The sequence below is a fragment of the Mangifera indica genome, chromosome 12 (assembly GCF_011075055.1).
Source record: "Mangifera indica cultivar Alphonso chromosome 12, CATAS_Mindica_2.1, whole genome shotgun sequence".
NCBI lineage: Eukaryota > Viridiplantae > Streptophyta > Magnoliopsida > Sapindales > Anacardiaceae > Mangifera > Mangifera indica.
In genome coordinates this window covers 9,626,989-9,647,591 of record NC_058148.1, presented here as the reverse complement: position 1 = coordinate 9,647,591, position 20,603 = coordinate 9,626,989, and the positions used below count along the sequence as shown (strand labels likewise).

General features: G+C 30.6%; 2 protein-coding genes across 2 annotated transcripts; both read left to right on the top strand.

Annotated features, from left to right (window-relative positions):
- Positions 1 to 7,841: 7,841 nt before the first annotated feature.
- Positions 7,842 to 12,097, top strand: LOC123230353 (transcription factor MYB1-like). The gene is made up of 2 exons (XM_044656546.1): positions 7,842 to 8,301; positions 10,780 to 12,097. The coding sequence occupies exons 1-2, from the start codon at positions 7,983 to 7,985 to the stop codon at positions 11,853 to 11,855; spliced, it is 1,395 nt and encodes a 464-aa protein (XP_044512481.1). The 5' UTR covers positions 7,842 to 7,982; the 3' UTR covers positions 11,856 to 12,097.
- A 4,018-nt stretch (positions 12,098 to 16,115) lies between these two features.
- On the top strand, positions 16,116 to 18,958 carry LOC123192454. The gene is made up of 2 exons (XM_044605017.1): positions 16,116 to 16,766; positions 18,548 to 18,958. Exons 1-2 carry the CDS (start codon positions 16,420 to 16,422, stop codon positions 18,780 to 18,782), a joined length of 582 nt encoding a protein of 193 aa, XP_044460952.1. The 5' UTR covers positions 16,116 to 16,419; the 3' UTR covers positions 18,783 to 18,958.
- The last annotated feature ends 1,645 nt before the right edge of the window (positions 18,959 to 20,603 follow it).

Genomic DNA, 20,603 nt, shown 5'->3' with positions numbered 1-20,603 from the left:
TAAAACCATTTATACCAACACCTTGACACTTGTGAACACTTCTCCATCTTCATATGAATCTTTAACTCCAATAATGTTTACCAAGGAAATATTTAAATCAGATGACAGTAGATCAAACTTTAGATTTTCTTAATTTGTATCCTAAATCTACAATCTTTTCTCAAGTGACCCCTTATGTGTGATTCCATCATTTCCCTTAGATTTTACATTTAGACTTCTATCTATACTGATTTTTGCTTTCATTTGCTCATTTTATAGGTCTACTTCATGCTACCACTGCATCACCTAATAAACCGCCTTTGGGTTTTTTACATGACTCTTTAGTGAGTTATAAGATTTTATAGATTTATAACCTGACTAAGGTATCCCACAAATCAGGCAGAGAACAAAGCACCAAAGTAGCTTTTCCTTCTTCATGAATCTTAAGCTTAATAATTGTTAATTTGCTAGTAAGGGCGTTGAAGTCATTCTAGTGTTGTTGCAAAGAGTATCCATCCTTTATCTTCAAGTTATATAGTTGCTTTTACTTCTCATATACTGTTTAATATAAAACAATCAAGAAAGAAACAATAAAGAAGATAGAAAGAAGAAAAGAGAAAACAGACAAGATTTACATGGTTTAGCAATATGCCTACATTCACAAGGCATAATACAAAAATATTTGTTTCACTAGAACAAGAGACAATTGCAATATCAAGGATCTCTCACTAAATCTCTACCTTGGAACTTATCATAACCTCTTAATATAGTAATTACAAAGACCCAATACATATCACCTATTTATTGTACTATAATCCTATGACTTATTAATTTATGAACTCAGAGTCCTTAAGGAATGGAAACTTTTAAAAAATGGGTACCGATAAAAGAGATAAATATAATATAAACAAGAGAATAATTTATCTTAATCTACATGAAAAAGAATCATAAGAAAAAAGGATTTAGATCCTATTAAAAGTTTATATCGTATTAGTAAAAAAACTCCTAATCTAACAATAAATACTGATGGTTTCTAATTTAATTGTGATTTTGAAAGTAAAGTTTTGGGTTGCATTTAGGTAAAGTATCCATCACAGGGGATTCATTATAAGAACTTTTGTTCCTTCTTTGTAAGACATAAATTTCATCTCCACTTGATTCTTGCTGCCCATTTTGTATAGCATAAGGACATCGAGAGAACCCTACTCACTGCCAATTAACTTTATTACACTCTTCTTTCTTGTTTGCATTCAATTAAGTTTGAATTGAATGGACTATTTTTCAGTTATATCATTCAATGATGACACGTCATATTCAATTTTCTTTGTATTTTTTTAATATAATTATCTCATACATATTAGGTTTTGTTGAGGCTTAGCTACCTTTTGAGTTATTTTGAAACAATTAAGATTTGATTTGAGTTAAACAACTTTAAAGATCAAGTTCAAACTTGAGCTTGAACTTTGATTCACTTAAAACAAACTAGTTTCAAACTCATTTAAGTCAAATTCAAACAAACTTGATTCAAACCATAGTGGTCCTAAGATTGATGTTTAACTCCTACAACTATTCCCTCACTGGAAAAGTGAAGAGATTTGGACCACAACTGCACTGGCAAATATCATCACCTGCTAGATGAAAATTAACATAAATATTTTTGGTACAAGTGCCTTTTCATTTTATTCGAAAGTTCATCTTGGCGAAAAAATAAATAAGCAAATATATATTTCTATTCTAATTGGGTAACGAACATTTCGTTCTGATAAATTTTCAGTAGCTAGCTGGTCCGGTAGATTTTAATGATTTATATCTTCCTGGTGACTTGAACCTAAAGACATGTAACTTTTACAAGTCTAGAAGTTAGAGAAGTTGGTAAAAAGTTAAAATTCATAATTCTTCTTCGTTTATTTATTTATTTATTTTTGTTTTTATAATGGACCATGGATAGCCAAAACTAATATCAAATATATAAGTGATATTTTATTATATAATTAGATGTTATTTTATTGTTAATTTAAAATTATTTAATTATATAATAATATATCTTTTGTGTACTTATTTATATATTTATAAATATATATATAATTTTATTATATATGAAACTATAATAAAAAATATTAATGCTTTGGATTTGGAAGGTGGTATTTTTAATTTTCTCTAGCAATGGCGTGGGGATAATGGAGTTTCTTTGTCGAAGATTTAATTAAAAGGGTTTCTCACAAGGACAATTCAATTAGTGACAAGGACAATAACAATCTACCCCACTTGGACTTGTTTGTTTTGTATGAAGTCTTACAGCTTTCAATCAGGTGTGTGTAAGAAGTGGGTCATCAAATGTCTGATTAGGAATTAGGGTTTTGGGTCCCCACGATAGAATTGCCATTAAGGGTTTTCCTTTCCTTATTATTTTTCATCTTCTTTGGCTGGTGTGTTTATTACTGGATTTCGATAAGGATGACTGTCTATTTTTCACATTGGATTCCATTAATTAGTACCCATTGATCTGATGTTATTGCCATGGAACAAAAATAATTCTTATCTATACTATGCTTGTTGATTAATTATTAATTTCTCCTATTTTACCATATGTTTGGTTTCCAGTCATGATCACTTTGCCTTTATAGCAATAAAATGCAAACTCTATTTGCATTCTTGAATTTCATCCTTATAAGAGATGAAGATATACACTAAAAAAATACTAAACTTCGTTGAAATCATTACTGAGTAGGATTAGTTTAAATATATTTTTTTTCTTCTTTTTGTATTCTATTAGTGAGAAAGATTTTTTGTGCCCTTAAAATGTTGAGTAATAAAGTTATTAATGAGATTTCTCGTAACTAAATGATATATATAGTTTAGAGTCTTAAATAGGTATAAAAATGGATTCAAGTCTACTTGTAATATCTTTCTTCAAAAGATTTACCCTATAGAGGAGATCATACGATTGACTATTTATGCATGATTACACTTAAATAACATACTTATAGAATTAAACATTCAATGAGCATTAAAACAACCTCATATAAAAATCAAAATGAAGGGAAACATACAAAAGATGTCATAAATCCCAAAACTACTTAGTATGTGTAGACAAAAACATAAAATTATAATTGAACATAACTCATAAATGTTCAACAAAATATCATAACATAACTAGTCTCTTTCATGCTCATCCCTTGATAATTTGCTTTTACACAACCACCAATATCATCTATTACCTACAAAACAAAAAAGAAAAAGTGAGTAATAATCACCGAGTAAGTAAGTGTCTCTAAGTTTCACAATTCTTCCCTCTTGATTTCTTGCCACATTTAACTCTAAAATTCCTAATATTATTAATCTTGTCATCTAAGGTACATTTAGGGACTTGAACTTACATGATATAGAATGCAGTTCATGTAAAAATATATCATTTAAAAAGCATTTGGTGAAGGCATTTTTTCAAAATTATGTTTTTATAAAACATAATTTTTATGTCAATCAAGCTAAGTTGAGACATTGATTTGACACTATGATCACATGAGTCTCATAGACTATTATAGTTCACAATATATATGAACTTGTCCTAACATCTCTTTGTGAGTGTACATCAAAACATTTCTTTATAAATACATAAGTTGATTAATGTGTCTTCTCTATGAGAACAACACATTTCTCTAGATGCATAGACTATCTTATAGGTGTTTTTTCATAAAATTTAAAAAAAAAACATATCGTATTGGAATCAATATAAAAAAATACATTTTCATAGGTAACACAAACCTCTCAATTTAGAGAATCCCTATGTCTCACACATATTCCACAAAATCTTTATGTTCCACATGTGTTATGGGATATCTATATTCCACAATCAACTCATCACCCTAAGAAACTGGGAAAACATGCAAAATCATTTTACTCAAAGCCATAGTCTCATATTTGAGTCCTAAATTAATCTCATCTTAGGCTTCTATTTGCTTTCACCTCTCATGTACATACTCATGACTCATGTCCTATTTGATATTATAGATAATAATAAAAGAATTTTATAGATGTTACAACAATGTCTTACCTAATAGAAATCTTCTTGTTGTCTTTAGATGAGAGGTAAATTTGCATTTTTGAACTATTACTAGATACAAGATATCTAATCACTATTTATATAACTAATCACTTATCATAACCCACTACATGTCCGTACATACAAATTTGAAGAAATTTCACCTAACAACAAAAGCTATTTTTCTGCCCATTTTCCAACTCAATGGCGTCAGGGACAATCGATCCCATTTAGGTTATTCGAATAATAATGATAAAGATCTCCATGCGTCGATGATCCCTCACAGTTGTGCAAATCATGGTCACTTCAAGAGAAGATGGCATGCCCACAAGTTCCAGGCCACTCACTCATTGTCGTCACGATGGAACACATTTGCGGGGCATTCTTTTGTCTGTCAATAAATAAATCCCCCCATTGGCCCCTTCAACGCACCTTCTTTCTTTCTTTGAAGCGTGGGCGTCGCATTTTCTAGCCAAAACTTTGCTCCATGCACTTTGCTTGGTTGGAAACCATGCACTGTTCTTATCTTTTTTCTGTTCTTATTCTGTCCCTCCCCATTGCTGTTTAAAAGTTGTAAGATTCTTTGTTTTCTCTTTTCATCTTCTTTCAATTCATTATTTATCTTTTAACAAAGCTAGGTATATACTTTACGTTATTCCATACACAAATAAAGGCCATCTGATCCATTAAGTCTAATACATTTAGGCAACTTAAATATTTTCCACATATATATAAATTATTGAAGGGGCCATCATGCATGAAGATGAAATAATATTAATTCTTCTGGTTAATAACTTCATGATATTGGAATTTTTTATTACATATTATTTTTCATTAACCGCTCCCAGGATTTCGATTGAATATTATTACATTTAAGAGTATGTTTGGTTTGAGTAATTTGTTATTAAAAAATAAAAGATTATCACAAAAATAGATTACTAAGTATAAAAATTGATAAATATAAATAATTATATTTTGTTAGATATAATAAAAGAATATCAATATGTTATTTTACTTAAAATTCTTTGAGTATAATTATTTTAAAATATTTTTCATATTATTTGTTTTATTAATTAAAAATAAGGGTTTTTTCTTAAAAATTAATAAAAATAAAATTATATTACATTAATAATATTTTAACATCTAAAGTAGAGTTTATAATTAAATTATATTTTATATTACCTATCATATCACTATTGATAATAAAATATTATTATAATTTTTTATTATTTATAAATCAAATAAAATAATATCAGTAATAAAAAATATATTATAAAAGTAATTTTTCATTATTATTGAACAAACAACCGCTAAGTAGTACAAACTTATTCGCTTCTACTGGTCAATTAATGTCATTTTCGGTGTGTTAATCTTTAACCTATCAGAGAATTGATTCTGCACTCATCTTGTTTTTAGAGTTGCCCATCTCTCATTTTCATTCCTAAAGCTATTATGCCAATTTCAAACCATGACGCTAAGAGAATTTCAATTTTCTTTAAATAGGAATAGTTAGCTGTCTTATTTGGCCTCAATCTCTCTAGTAAAATTAGATCAGCTAGAGTGGCAGGAAAGACAATGTAACAACTACAATTCAATAATTTGAAAGGGATGACTAGTAGTAAGTATTCTTTAATTAAAGGCTAAAAGACTAATTCCCACCCAAAGTTTGTCGCAAACCCAAATTGATACCCACTAAGTATTGAAAGTTCAAATTTTTTCTTATGAATTATTAAAATTAATAGAAAAAATTAACCGAAACTGGTTAAATAAAAATTTTATCTTTTAAACTAACTTTTTTTTTAATTTATTTTAGCTATATAAAAATGAAAGTTTAAGTTTTTAATATTTAACAAATACCAATTTAGGTTTGTAACAAACCTTGGGTGGGAATATGTCTTTCGGCCTTAATTAAATTGAAAGAGACACCCACATTTCCATGTCTGTGCATTAAGTTAGTGAAGATAAGATAGTTACAACCTTTTGGGGACAAAGAAACGAAAGAGAAATACCCCCATTTGCAATGTAGTTTTCCCATTCAATTCTCGAGGTGAAACGAAAGGAAGGCCTAATACTCAATTTAATTATTAGATTATTGAGTAGATAATATTATTTATTAATTAATTAGTTGAGGGAATTTAATCACTCTTAAGTCTTGCTTCCATCCCATTTCTGTCACGTACCCCATGTCCCACCTATTGCACTCACTCTCAAGTCGAATTTACACCACGTAAATAATATTATACGTATATATTTTTTAATATATAATTAAATATATAAATAATATAAATAATATATTATCATACGATTAAATATTATTTATATTTATAATTCAAAATTATTAAATTAGATAATGATGTATCATTTATATACTTAATTATATATATTTAAAAAATAAACACATATAATTTTATTAATTCTTGAATATAGATTCCTGCTAGAAAATTTATGTCTTCCTCATCATAATAATAAATCATTTGCTGTCAAAAGAAAGAAATTGGGTTTCTCATAAGCCAACTGAGTCCACTTTATAAAAATAAAATAGAATTAAAGTGGGGCATTGATAGATTCAATTCAATTCTGTTATGTGTTAATGTAGTTCAGGGGTACTTGACTCATCAATCACTTTGCTTTAAATTCAATTTGTTTAGCCGCCTCACTCCCCACTATAGGTTGCTTTAATTTAATTTAATTTTTATTTAGGTTGTACAAACAAAACTTAGGCCTATCGTTAGCCTTTCCTCTTTTTAATGCTTTCAACTAACATATGTTGGTCAATATTTAGAAAAAGAAAACCTCGAATTGGATTGACTCACATATATATATATATATATATATATATATATATATGTGTGTGTGTGTGTGTGTGTGAGAGTAAATGTATTTGTGTGAGTATTTGTGTAAATGTATTTTAAAATTGCCCTTATACATAACATGAATCTTCCTTCACTCTTCCATTATCAAAAAAAATTAGCTTGATATTTTTTACTCTATTTGTAAAAAAAACAAATAAAAGAAGACCACATTTAACAAAATTAGTTATTGTTTAAGCAATCTTCTTCAACTTAGTTCTTTGCATCATTTTTTACTTTTGTGATAATAAAGAATCCTTCGTCTTTGAAGATTATTGTTGATTTTCACTTCTGTAAAATGATTAAAAAAAATATTAGTTGTTTAAAAAAATACCCTACACAACTTAAAACAATTTTTATAGCCCCACAAATAATTGTTTAAAAAAATCCGACGAGATATATATAACTTTTAAAAAAGGGCAAATTTTTGTTCAAGAGGCATTTGTTTTGTTTTTTTTCAGTTCAATTTATATTAATGGACTGATTTATAAATTTTACTAGGCCCATGTGCCACATCGGGAAACTCAAATATTGGGCTGCGGGCCTTGAAAATCCAATATGCAGCCCATATCAAGGGTAATCCAATTTGAAAAATCTTAAGGTGGTTTGGTTGGCCTACCAAATAATAGAAGCTCCCATTGAAGCTAATAGCCTGAGAAAATCACCGCAATTACCAGATAAACTATTCTGCCATTTCGTAAATTCATTGAAATATAGGGGCAAAAGTTGTGACATTAGATCGGCCTCGCTTTCAAACGGATGAATAAAGGTTCTGAAGCCATTTTACCCAACTGCCCAAGTCACCGCAACACTAAGTCAACCAAGTCAAACTAAAACCCCGGTTAGACCTCTATAAACGGTAGCGTTTCAATGCCATTATCAGTCCAGCGGTGTCGTTTAATAGGACATGATAGGCATTTTAAAAAAACCGCCTGACAAAATCGTGAAAATGGAAAAAAATTAGAAACATTCGCTTCCCTTAGATCGCTCCCACTTACTCACATTTTGCAGTTAAGCAGGTAGGTACTGCTCTTAACAAACACAAAACAGAAACAAAAAAAAAAAAAAAAAAAACAAAATCAAAAGCAAACTGGTGACGAAAACGAAACAAAACAATGACCGATAAAGAGAACGACAGCAAAGGTGATGCGGAGGTTGTTGCGGAGGAAGAGGTGGAGGTCGGCGGCGCTGGAGATGGTGGTGGAGGTGGTGCTGGAAGTGAAGGTGGAAAGACGAGTCGTAATGGGGGAGGTAGTAGAGTGAAGGGGCCGTGGTCGCCTGAGGAGGACGCGGTGTTGAGTCGACTGGTGAGTCAGTTCGGGGCGAGGAATTGGGGGATGATCGCGCGAGGAATTCCCGGTCGGTCTGGAAAATCGTGCCGACTTCGTTGGTGCAATCAGCTTGATCCTTGTCTTAAGCGCAAGCCTTTCACTGGTAACTTTCTTCTCTAAATCTTTCTTTATCTCGTGTTTATATTTGTATTGAGCTCTTTTTCTTTTATTTTTTATGTTTAACTGAGGGAAAAGAATGATTTTTTTTTTTAATCTCCTCTCTTTTGTTTTCTGTGTGTTTTTTTTTTCCTGAATTTTGTGAATGTCTTATTTTATTTGAAATTGGAAGTTTTCTTAATCTGCATTGACGATTTTGATGGTGTTTTTGCTTGCTTGTTTAAATTTTTAGAGTTGTGTTTAATATCATTTTATGTAATTGTACAATTTTATTACTAAATTGATTGGTTATGAACAAGCTTTCTTATGGGTAAGGATGGTAATGGAGGATTCAGGAGAATCGTGGCTTGAATGAAAGTAGTACAATGAAACAAAGGAGATTTTTTAGTCCAAAGATGTTCAGAATTCACTATTAAGTTCTGGGGGGTGGTTTCTTACGTTGGAAATTATTAATATGTTATTGAGTTGTTTATGTTATCTTCTCAAAGTAACTGGTGTTCATTTATTTATCTATGCTATGAATTTTGCTACTTGTGTTAAGTACATTGATAATTTAGTTACCTGAGCTATTTGGTTAAGTCTCACATCTTTACTACACATGTTGCATGTTTTGATTCAGTAGTTGCAATCATGCATACCATGAATTTGGGAATTTTACTGGTAAAAGGCTCAAATGGAAGTGACAGAACTAGTGGAGTACTTTGAAGTATGGAACCTCTATTGGGACAGGATCATGTTGCACCTTTCAGTATCCTGTTTCTTTTGTCACACTAGTGGTGGTAGTCCCTTCCCGAGATGTAGGTATTTAGTACGTTGTCAATTACTTGAAGCTCTTGTGTTTGAGTTTAACCTTTACATTGGTAGAAAACTGAGGGTGTGATTGGTGTAGTTCTTGATCTACAATTAACTTGAGTTTGGCTTGATGCTATTGACTGGCTGTATGAAATGTGATGTTAGAACGAAACCAAGTATGAAGAGCAGAAAGCATGGAAAAAGCATAAACTTTTTAACTTTAGAAGGACAGAGCAAATGTAATGTAAGAATGAAACAAAGTATAAAGATTGGTGAAGGGATGATTAAGTGTCTTCATTGTCCTTCTGTTTAATTGGATATCGAAGTTTATGATGTTTTTGGTAGTTGATGTGTTATTGTTTTGGGGAAATTGGATGACTGCTCTCATACTTGCACTTGAGCTTGTGCTAAAAAATAGTCAGTTATGGATTAACAAAAAAAAATGTATTATTGTTTTGGTAAAATATGGAAGAGAGGATAGGACTCTCTCTCTCTATCTTTGCACATTCATGCTTGTGCTGGTGTGATCAGAAGGTGTACATAGAAGAGATATAGCCTTTATAAGATTGTGGCCTGTCTTTACTGAAGAGCAGGCATGTATATCAAGTAACACCACTGATTTCAAATAATTTGTGAACTATTGCCCCCATTTACTTGTCCATCAAGTTTTATTTCTGTTTATACATGCGGATGATGTGATTCATCATGGTAGTGCTCCTCTTTGTGTTTTCCTTTACTATTTGGATGTTTGTCGATATCTTGTATAGCTCATAATTTTGTGTGTTGATAGTCAACTTCATAATGACTCAGTAGTATTGTTGAGCTTCACAGGGACTCTCTACTGATCAATTTCTCTTACCTTGCACTGGCACAAGCGTTGACAGACTTAGGAGTGTTTCTGCATATAGGTTTGAGATGTGTCTGAATCGGCATGTCTGCTTAATTTGTGCAACCTTTGATGCATTACTTTGTCTTTTGCCAGCTCAACCTAGAATCGGTTCATCAAGACTTGAGATTTTAATAGATGATACGTACATGTTTCCCTGTTTCTGAAATATTGAAACTGAGATTGCTTAAGTTTTTTAATTTAGCTTTTTACAGCTGTCAAAAATTGCAAGCTCAAAAAGGACTTTTAGTATGAATGGTGCTGCATATAGACACTCAGATATGCTTTCTGTTGTAATGGAATATTACTGTGAAAGGGGTGGAAATATGGGTAGATAATGAATTTAATGTTTTCATTTTGACTTTGCACATAATCATGTAGCATTATTCCTGCTGAATTAGAGTTGGCTTGAGTAATGGATGTGAGGCAGCTTAGATACATGTTTGGTCTGTGTTTTCTATCTTTTGGAGGGTACATCCTCCGGTAGTATTTGTCATACATGTAAAATGATACAAGCTTGGTACGTACATCCCTCTTTTTTCACAGTTTGCCTACCATTCCTTTTCTAGGGATGAAAAGAAGTTATATTATGAAAAAGGTTAGAACTTGTTAACTGTGACTTGCATTTCTGTTGGTCCTCATGAATTATATATCAATCATTTTCTGAGAAGATTTCTGCATGTAACCCGAAGTAGACAAGCAGTTTCTTTATGGTGTTCATTATTTTAATCATGGATGTGATGCCTGTGTGAATTTCAATGAGATCATGTAATTGAATTGTTGCAGAAGAAGAGGACCATATTATAATTCAAGCCCATTCAGTCCACGGAAACAAATGGGCAGCAATTGCAAGGCTACTGCCTGGTAGGACAGACAATGCAATCAAGAACCACTGGAATTCTACCCTAAGACGCAGATATGCAGAGATTGGAAGATTTAAACCGGTGCCTGGTGACATGATGGAAGAAGGGAGTCATGACAGAACAAAGGCATCCTCAGAAGAAACCCTGTCTGTTGGAGATGTTAATTCATTCAGGCTTCCAGAAGGAAGGGAAGTCATGATGAATGATAGTCCCAACCAGCATGAAGACGTAGCTCAAACAAAGGAGTGTCGGTTTCCTGCTGGACCAACCCATCATCCTACCTTTTCATGTCCAGTTGATGATATCAACCCATTCAATCCCCGAGAAGGAGCAGACATCACAATGATGAATGATGGACCAAATATGCATGAAGGGATAGCTCAAACAAAGGAAATCGAATGTGTTTATGGACCAAAACAGCATCCTGCACTTCCCCGTCCAGTTCCTCGTATTAGTGCTTTTAGTTTTTATAACCCACCAAGTGGCCCACCAGCCAGCTCTGAGATTCCATGGACAATCCCAACTCAGGGACCTTTAGTTCAAGTACCCAAACCTGACTTTGGTTACAAGTTCCTAGAAGATGTTCATAGTGAACCTGTTATCCCATCACAATGTGGGCATGGCTGCTGCGTTTCTCCATTGGGCCACCATTTGCATGGCTCACTACTGGGACCTGAGTTTGTGGATTATGAGGAGCCTCCTGCTTTCCCAAGTCACGAATTGATCTCTATAGCTACAGATTTGAACAACATTGCATGGATTAAGAGTGGCCTCGAAAGTAGCAGCGTTGGAGTACCAGGCAATACTGCAGCAAGCCACAAAATAAGCCAACGGACTACCACTGGCTCACAAATGGGAATAACAAAGCAATGTGTAAGAAAAGATATGCGCTTTGATGAGGGACGAAACAAGCTGATGGGCATGATGACAGATGTCCTGTCTGTCCAGATGCCAACACAAACATATCCAATGCCACCTGAAGTTGAAGGTTTGAGCTGAAACTCATCATGGTAAGTTACTTATCTTAAAATGCACAGAATATAATGAAGTTCTTGAATCGAGTTTAGTTTCTTCTTGATTATGGAAAGGTGGAAACTGGAAAGTTGATTTTGTCAAGAGGCTCCTTATCCAAGCGTAGAGATCATGAAATCTCATTCAGTGTACAAATATAACTATATTTTTTGAAAATATATTGGGACCTCTACAAGCCACAAAGCATATCTTGAGATAAACTTAAGTAACAATGTGTCCTGATTAAGGAGCTCTATAATATGGTCGTGGTATAGGAAATTGGCATTGCTTGGATTTTGTTGCATGATACTTTGATCCATCAAAGTTTGGGAAATAAAAATTATTATCTGTGGATGAGAACTAAACATAAACAGAATGTTTTATTTTCATAAATTAGGATTAAACTTGAAATTTTTTAATCTAATTTAACTAAAAGTAGTATGACTATTATTATTAACATTATAATTGAAAGTGTTTCATAAAATATTTCAATTTAGTCACATCAAATATTCTGCTTTGATTTGATTCTTCTATTATTTGTTTATCAATCCCTAAAGTCACTATATTAATATATTAAAATTAGGATATTTTCTATTGATGAGGAGGCAGACTGTATAATTATTTTTACTGATTTTTCTTTAATAGTTTAAATTGTTTTACCGGTCTTGTAATTTGAATTTGTTTCATAATCCATATTGTCTTCCTTATGGAGACTTGGCTGGATTGAGACTCTAGAATTATAACTTGTAAGTTTTTAAAATCCTAGTATTATTTATGAACAATAAAATTACACATATCTATTTTGAGTATATAAATAGATAAACAATTTGTGTGTTATTATGTGATGTGATGATTTTAAATTAAAAATAAAATAATATCTAATAACATCATAATATATATAAGTATGTATTTAAAATTGACACGCGTGGTATTACTGATTTACGAAAGTAACTTAACTGCACCCAAACATTTGGAATAATCAGATTTATAAATGTTTAGAATTAAATTTCAAAATGATTTATAGATGACTTTTCAGTTAATAATAAAGAAAGACATGAATACTTCATTTTATGTTAAAAATATTATACACCTACCATACTTACTAAATGCCAAATTTTAAATTTCATTTTTTCTAATTAATTTTTCAATGCTAATATTTTCCATTTTATTGACAAATTAGAATTTGAAACTCCCTCTATTTATTTGTACATCCCAAATAATTATAATATTATATGAATAAAAAATAAAGAACCTTTTATGCCCAACTAGGTTAAAAAAAAAAAAAAAAATTGGAACAGAAGCATTGTTGAGCAGAATCCAGAGGTGGGTGGTTGGGCCTCTGGTTCTATTATTTGTTTACTTTAAATTTATAATATCATACTATAAAAATATTGTCAGTTGCTCCATGCCTCCTGCTAAAATGTCAGATTCTGGATTGTAATTTTGACCCAAAGTTAAAATCAGGACTCCCTCTATGGTTTTTTTTTTTTTTTTTTAAGTAAATTAGGACTCTCTCTAAGTTGCACTTGGTAAAAACATTGTCTAAGTCCTCTCTTACTCAATTCAAGTTCTCTTCAATGACAATAGCATCCATGCACAAATCCATAGCAAAACAATCAATTCAACCTAAACCCTAAAATTGGAAACCTTTGAATTCTAAAATCCAACTAGGATAAACATTATTTTCAATAGTTGTTCTAGTGTATAGGGTGTCTACTTGTATATGATGTAGTATAATTTGATCTTTATAACATATGTATTAAATATTTATATGTCGAAGTTAAAAAAACTCACAACCTTCTAACCTTGTCATCTTTACACACCATTGACATGACATGAGTCATGAAGGCATTTAATCTCCCATTTGTGTCTTGATGATTGAAAAAAATTATATTGAAAATTAGTCTCCAACGTATGTCTTTTGAATGCATCTTGCAATAAGTATTTCTCCTTAGAAATATTAATCACTTGAAAACCTTGTATGCCACTTCCCACTCCATCAGTATTTGGCGTCTTTGGAATAGTGGTAAATCAGTCACCATCTCGGATGATATATATAAAGGTAACCAAACTTAAACATTGAGAACTACTCATAACTTATGAGCTATGATTAACATTCATTATTTCTTTAAACCCTTGTTCTTTAATCGAAATATCATCAATTTCATCATCACAATTAAATGCACCTCAAATCACTCCAATCTTCTATAGTTGATAATAACTCAAAACTAGACATATCCACAAAATCATCCTCTCAATATCAAAATTGGCATTGCTCTCTTTATGTTGATCCCATTAGGATTCTTCATCCTTTTCTATATCGTAATAGAGTGTTGAACTTGGATATTAATCTTTTAAGGGATAATAATACTGTTTCCCCAAATATAAATTGAAAGTTTTACCATACATGTATATTGTCTCAGTGCACAAGTTATCTTGGCTCTCGAATCTATTTGTTTCGGAATCAATTATTGGAGATGCACTTTTCAATTTCAAGATAAGAGTCACAATTATAAGAACAAGTTTTATCTTCTTAGAAAGCACAGTTATATAAATAATAATTTTATCATTCTCGATGTGGTAAGACATTTTATTGATGATAATTTATAGTTTCATGATTATATGAAAAAAATTTCACATGCAGTCAATATGTAATTGTTTACTCAATTAATTTCTCATACGTCATATCCAAATGAATTATCACCATTTTTTGTTTTCCTCTAATAAAATTTATCATCGCTTATTACCCTTAGTACTAACTGTGTTCAAATATAATAATTTTTTCTTATACTTTTCCATATACGATGTGTGATATGACACACTTAGTGAAAAATATTAATAATCTCTTTTAACATAAAATATTAACATGTCCCCCTTACATTACACATTGTAAACGTGTTTCAAGAAGCCCTATCCTATGCATTACACATTGTAAAAATGTGATCAACACACTTAAGAGCAATACATAATTATTATATAATAAATGAAATTTAAAGTTAGTACAGTCATTTAGGTATCTAGATGTAACAAAATTTTCTTTATAAATTTTAGGTTTTATCATTAAAATGCAAGCAAGACGAAATGAAAATGATATGTTTGCTACCAAAAAAACCACTTTTTACCCTCAAAGAGTATTTACTTTGAGTCGAAAAATATAAGATTTTATATATAAGAAAATATAAGTTTATATCTCTTTTAATAATATATCAAAATTAAATTTTTCACTTATCTGATTCAATAATTATGAAATCGATTATTAGATTTAAAATTTGTCTAACTTAATACGACTTATTCTTATATAATATAATAATCTGATATCGATAAAATTTTTCATTATAAACAAAAAAAAAAAATTTAAATTGAGAGTAATTTTATATTTAATTGATTTTAATTCTACGAGTAAAAATTACTATTTTAAATCCACCCCTTAGAAATTGCCAATTTAATTTATATCGTTTACTTTTTCACGTCTTTTTATAAAGATAACGATAAGAATCAAATTGTAATCAATCAAACATACCTTTTATCTGTTTTTCATTTTCATTCATTCATTCCCCACCTTACCCATGTATAACTGTTTATTTAAGTCATAAGGCAAGGTCATTCTTGACCATAAAAAAAATGTTCTCTGAGCTTGTCCATTCTATGACGCAGGCACCACCCCAAAAGCACTCAAGTGGTAGAGCAAAATTCTGTTTTTTTGTGTACTAACTTTTTGTTTCCCCATTTCAAGAAAAATATTAAGCTAGACGTAGTAGACCCTTATAATATGATTTTAAAAAAAATAGTAATTTTAAAAAATATTTCTGAAATAGAATATAATTCTTTTTTTTTTTAAACTATAAATAAATATATCAAAAGTTTATCTTAACGTATGGCGGAAAAAATTTATACATTTATTTTTATATTTGAAATTCTTTTTTTAATCACATTTTGAGATTTTCATGGTGAGATATAAACCACACAAATATATATTTGATTTTTTTATAATTAAAATTGTTGTCTAAATCGGATAATTATATTAAGTTAGAAATAATTTATTTGAATTTGATTATCATATTAAATTGGAATCAATAAAATCAAATAAAATAAATTTTAAATTTAATAATTATTATACTAAATAAAAAAATTTAATATTAATATATTATTAAAAAAACTTAAATTCATAATCTCTTTTTATATGAAACTCCCTTTTATACCAATATGATGTTATTACTCAGGAATCAGGAAATAAAGCATCAGTTTCACTGCCAAGGGAAGTGGGTTTTATTCACTTCACTTCGGTAGATCTTGTTTATTGATCCTTCTCTATCTTTTCCCAAAATCTGTCCAAAACTGACACTACACTGGAGAAAGAGAGAGAGAGTGAGAGGTCAACTACCACAGTAGAGTAACTTGAAACTCTGCAAGGCAAAAAAATCAATTTTTTTGCTTTACTTAAGGTTGAGGTGAAGAGTAAGCAGGTAGCTTCTTCATCAACCTTTCGTCGGCATTGTTGATGAACTTGTTCCAAAAACACATTTCATGAAGATTTACTATAAGGGTCTTAGAGATGGACTCTTTGCAAAAACAACCCCAACCCCATGTTGTTGTTGATGTTGTAGAGAATGAGGAGCTCAGGAGTTCATCTTCCCCACGTTCCAGCTGTGAGTCTGGTAGTACTGAGATTAAGGAGAGAAGATCCTCTGTGTCCGAGGTGGATCTAGAATGTGGTATGGTAACTGAGAGTAAACTACACTTGGCAAAAGTTGAGAGGGATTGCAGGATTTGTCATCTGAGCTTGGATGCAACTAATCAAGAATCAGGCCTTCCAATTGAGTTGGGTTGTTCATGCAAGGATGATTTGGCTGCTGCTCATAAACACTGTGCTGAAGCTTGGTTCAATATTAAAGGAAACAAGTAAGTAAATCAATAATTAATGATCTTTATGGTTCTTTTATTTTTAATGTTCAAGATTATAGGTTTGTTTATTAATGTTTTTGGGATGTGATTGAAGTGATCGAATGCAGGTGGAAATCTTGTTTGATGTTTTTGGTTTAGTAAAGTTGGAGGAATATATTGTGAAAAGTTCACAGAGGAGGACCCTAGTTAATGCAAAGAACATAACGATAATGTGAACTTAAGTAAGAATAAAATCTCTACTGTGTTAGAATAAAGCAGGTTTTGTAAACGAAGAGAATCAAAGTATTTATAAAGCTAAAGATGGACTCACCAGGATGTTTTGCCTGTCATTCTAATTATTTAAATGATTCTTCCCCTTAAAGTCTTGGTGAAGCAAATTTTGTCAAGTGATGCATCTAATTTTTGTTTCTTTTTTTCTAATATACTCGGGTTGAAACAACTTGAGTCTTTAATCATTATCAAAGTCTGATCTATGTATTTGGCACTCAGTTATAAGAATGCATACATTTTTAGTGAAATATTCCTTCGCCAGATGCCTTAACTATTGCTAAGATATTAGCAGGAACTATCGATTTGCCAAGTTTTAAGTCTGCTGTGTTACAATATGTCGTCTGGTGAAGAAATATGACCAATCAAATTGGGTTGCGAAGTCAATGGTAGATAACTAGCTTAGAAAAGGTTCTAGTTCAACTATGTAGTGTAATTTGTACAAAAATTTCACTATCAATTCATATATGCTATGTTGATCACTGTTTATGACTTTGTGGTTGACATGATTTGAGCATATAAAAGTCGACAGAAAATGGTAAACCGGATAATTAAGTCAAGGATTTGATTTTGAGTCTATATTCAAAGTACAATTTCCTATAGATTATATATGCACAGTTTTTTTTTTTTTTTTAATTTTACAATATTTCTAAGAATCCAGTTGAGGAACACAATATTGATTTTCTATCCATTGAATTTTTCTTTTTTTTTTTTTACATATTTATTAACTACTATTGTAATTAATTTAACTAGGTCTGCTAATCGACGAATTCTTGTGGAAACTAGAAAGAGAGCATTTTGGCTGGCACTCTAAGAAATTGACAACTATAAAGTTTTATGAAAAGTTATTTCTTTTTGTTTAGAAGTTTTTTCAGTATTTGACTTCAGTTTCAAGAAACGTTAAATATTACAAATAGAAACAAGATAGATTTTCTATGTTTCTTGCTAAAATCTGCTGGGCATAGAAGTTGGTTTTCGTTCTGATGTGTCAGCAAATCCTCTCAGAGGCCCTGTGTGCAAGAGGACACTCTTCACTTCTCATAAAAATTTTCATACCAACCTGACTTCTCATCTTTGTTGGCAACTCAACTTCTTATTCTTGCAGTTAATTTTGTTTTGAGTGTGTATGTAGCATGTTGATGACCCAGATAATATGCTTTAGTGGCTTCCTGTTTATACTAGCCAATTGTTTATGCATCTTTGGTTTGCCATTGTTCATCAAGTGTTTGAACTTTTGAATGCTCCTTTCATTTCAGTTGTTGGGGATTTCAAATGTTGAACTAGTAGGTTGAAAACAGCTTCGATCTAGATGATTCATATAGACATTCAATATTATTTTCCTAAACATTATATGCTGACTTACGGCAATGAAAAATTTGGCATGTTTAGTTTCAAAAGCCAATGTGAGAGAAGTTTTTATTGAAATGTTTCGTTATAGATACTGTTTTTCGGGCTGCAGAAATTTTCTGTAAACTATTACAATGATCAGCCTTAAAATTATCAAATTGCAGAACCTGTGAGATCTGTGGATCAACGGCACGCAACATTGTTGGGGCAAATGAAGCTGACTTAGTGGAGCAATGGAACGAATCAATTGATGCTACACCAGCCGCAACTGCAGATGTACACCAAGCCGAGACACGAAACTTCTGGCAGGGCCACCAGTACCTGAATTTCCTGCTAGCTTGTATGGTCTTTGCCTTGGTAATCTCTTGGCTATTTCATTTCAACATACCCTCATCTTGAAATCTTGTAGCAAAGACACTGGTACCACCCTCGATACCATCGTCTCTACATCTGCTGAGTTATTTATTTTCTTTCGTATATTCTGTTCAAATCACTGTCAGGTTTTGAACACTGTTGTGTAGCTTATGATCTTATTGTTCTTACTTCACACGGCAAAAATAGTATCAGTGTATTTTGAATTGATTTGCTGCCCTGGTATCATCCTGTAACCTTCTATATATATTTTTCAGTTTTGCTCTTATGTTTGAACCTGCAAATAAATGGCTAGTGGCAGGCAAATTGATTATGCAGTGGAAGCTTTTTAAAGACCAAGGCCTACCATAGACTCTTGATATGAAAAAACTTAGTTGAGTAATGGTACACGTACAAAGTAGGATCTTAATGGTGATAGTTCATCAATTAGATTTTTTGTTTGTTTAGGTAGCATTATTTATAAAGTAGGATCTTAATAAACTATACCATAATGAACTTCCCATCTTCTTAATCATGATCAAACAAAGATCATCAATCAATCATCAAATATCAGTAATCCACAAGGATATTTTGAAATTTGTATGGGTAACTCACAGTTGTGTAAGGAAGAAACAAGAATGGATAGGAACCGACAAGAAGTAAATGAAAAGGATAAAAGAAAAAAGAATTTTATGCTCACTAAAAAGAGTAATTCAAAATGAATAATATTAATTGTATAAATAATAAATTTAAATTTAAATACAACGGTGATATATTATTATATAATTAGATATTATTTTATTATTATTTATATTTATTTATTTATTTATTTATACAAATAATTTTATTTATTCAAAATAATGAAAATTTATTGGGAATAGGCATTATTATCAAATAAAAAGATTAATACGGTTTATAAAATATTTTATCTTTTAATTGTTGGTTTGATTTTATACCCTTTTATAATTAAATTTAACTTGTGAAATTGATGATATCAAAGTTAATAAAATAGGTAAAATATTAAAAATAAAAAAAAATCTAGATTTAAACCTTTTTTACATTTAAAAAATCTTGATTTAAATTATTTTTAAAAAAACTTGTGAAATTAATTAAAAATCTGATAAATAAGTTTTTAAAAATAGTCATTTAATTAAAGTTGATATGAAAAATAGCCATTTAACCAAATTAATATTATCTTTTTATTCCAAGTAAGTGGGTGACCTTACAGAAATAATATATTTTGGTATCATTATACTCTGCACGAGTGGAAGGGCGTGCCACTCTCATAATTACACATTTTATAATGGCCAAAGGACTATTTCCCACCTAAATAATGATGTATTTCCAAATTCCTCTTTTTTTTTATTTTGATAATCTAAAAAACGTATTTATAAATAGTTAAAATTAATAATAGTAAAAATAAAATTATTGTTTTCTTTATAATATTAAAAATAAACTAAAATATAATCTCTTTTTGTCTATCTAAACTTTAAAAACTAAAATTTTTTTCTAGTCTAAGTTTTAAAAAATGACAGTTTTATCATAGAATTTCGTTTTAAAATCTCCTATTCTATTGTTGATGGCCTCTCCCTCTAGTAGTTTTTTTTCTCTCATTTGGATATCCGATTGACGTTAAAGAAACTATAAAAGACGAAGAGCTTCGTCAAAAAAGACTTGTTTGTTGTTATAATTTGTACAGGAAGGAAGACAACAAATGCATAACTTCTTTCTAATTATCCTTTGCAACCAATGAATGACAATTATAACAACAAATAAGTCTACACTGAGACAAAAAAAAAATTAATATAAAGCTAACGAGTACATTTTTATGTAATCGGAGAGATTAACAAACTTAATAAAACATTAAAA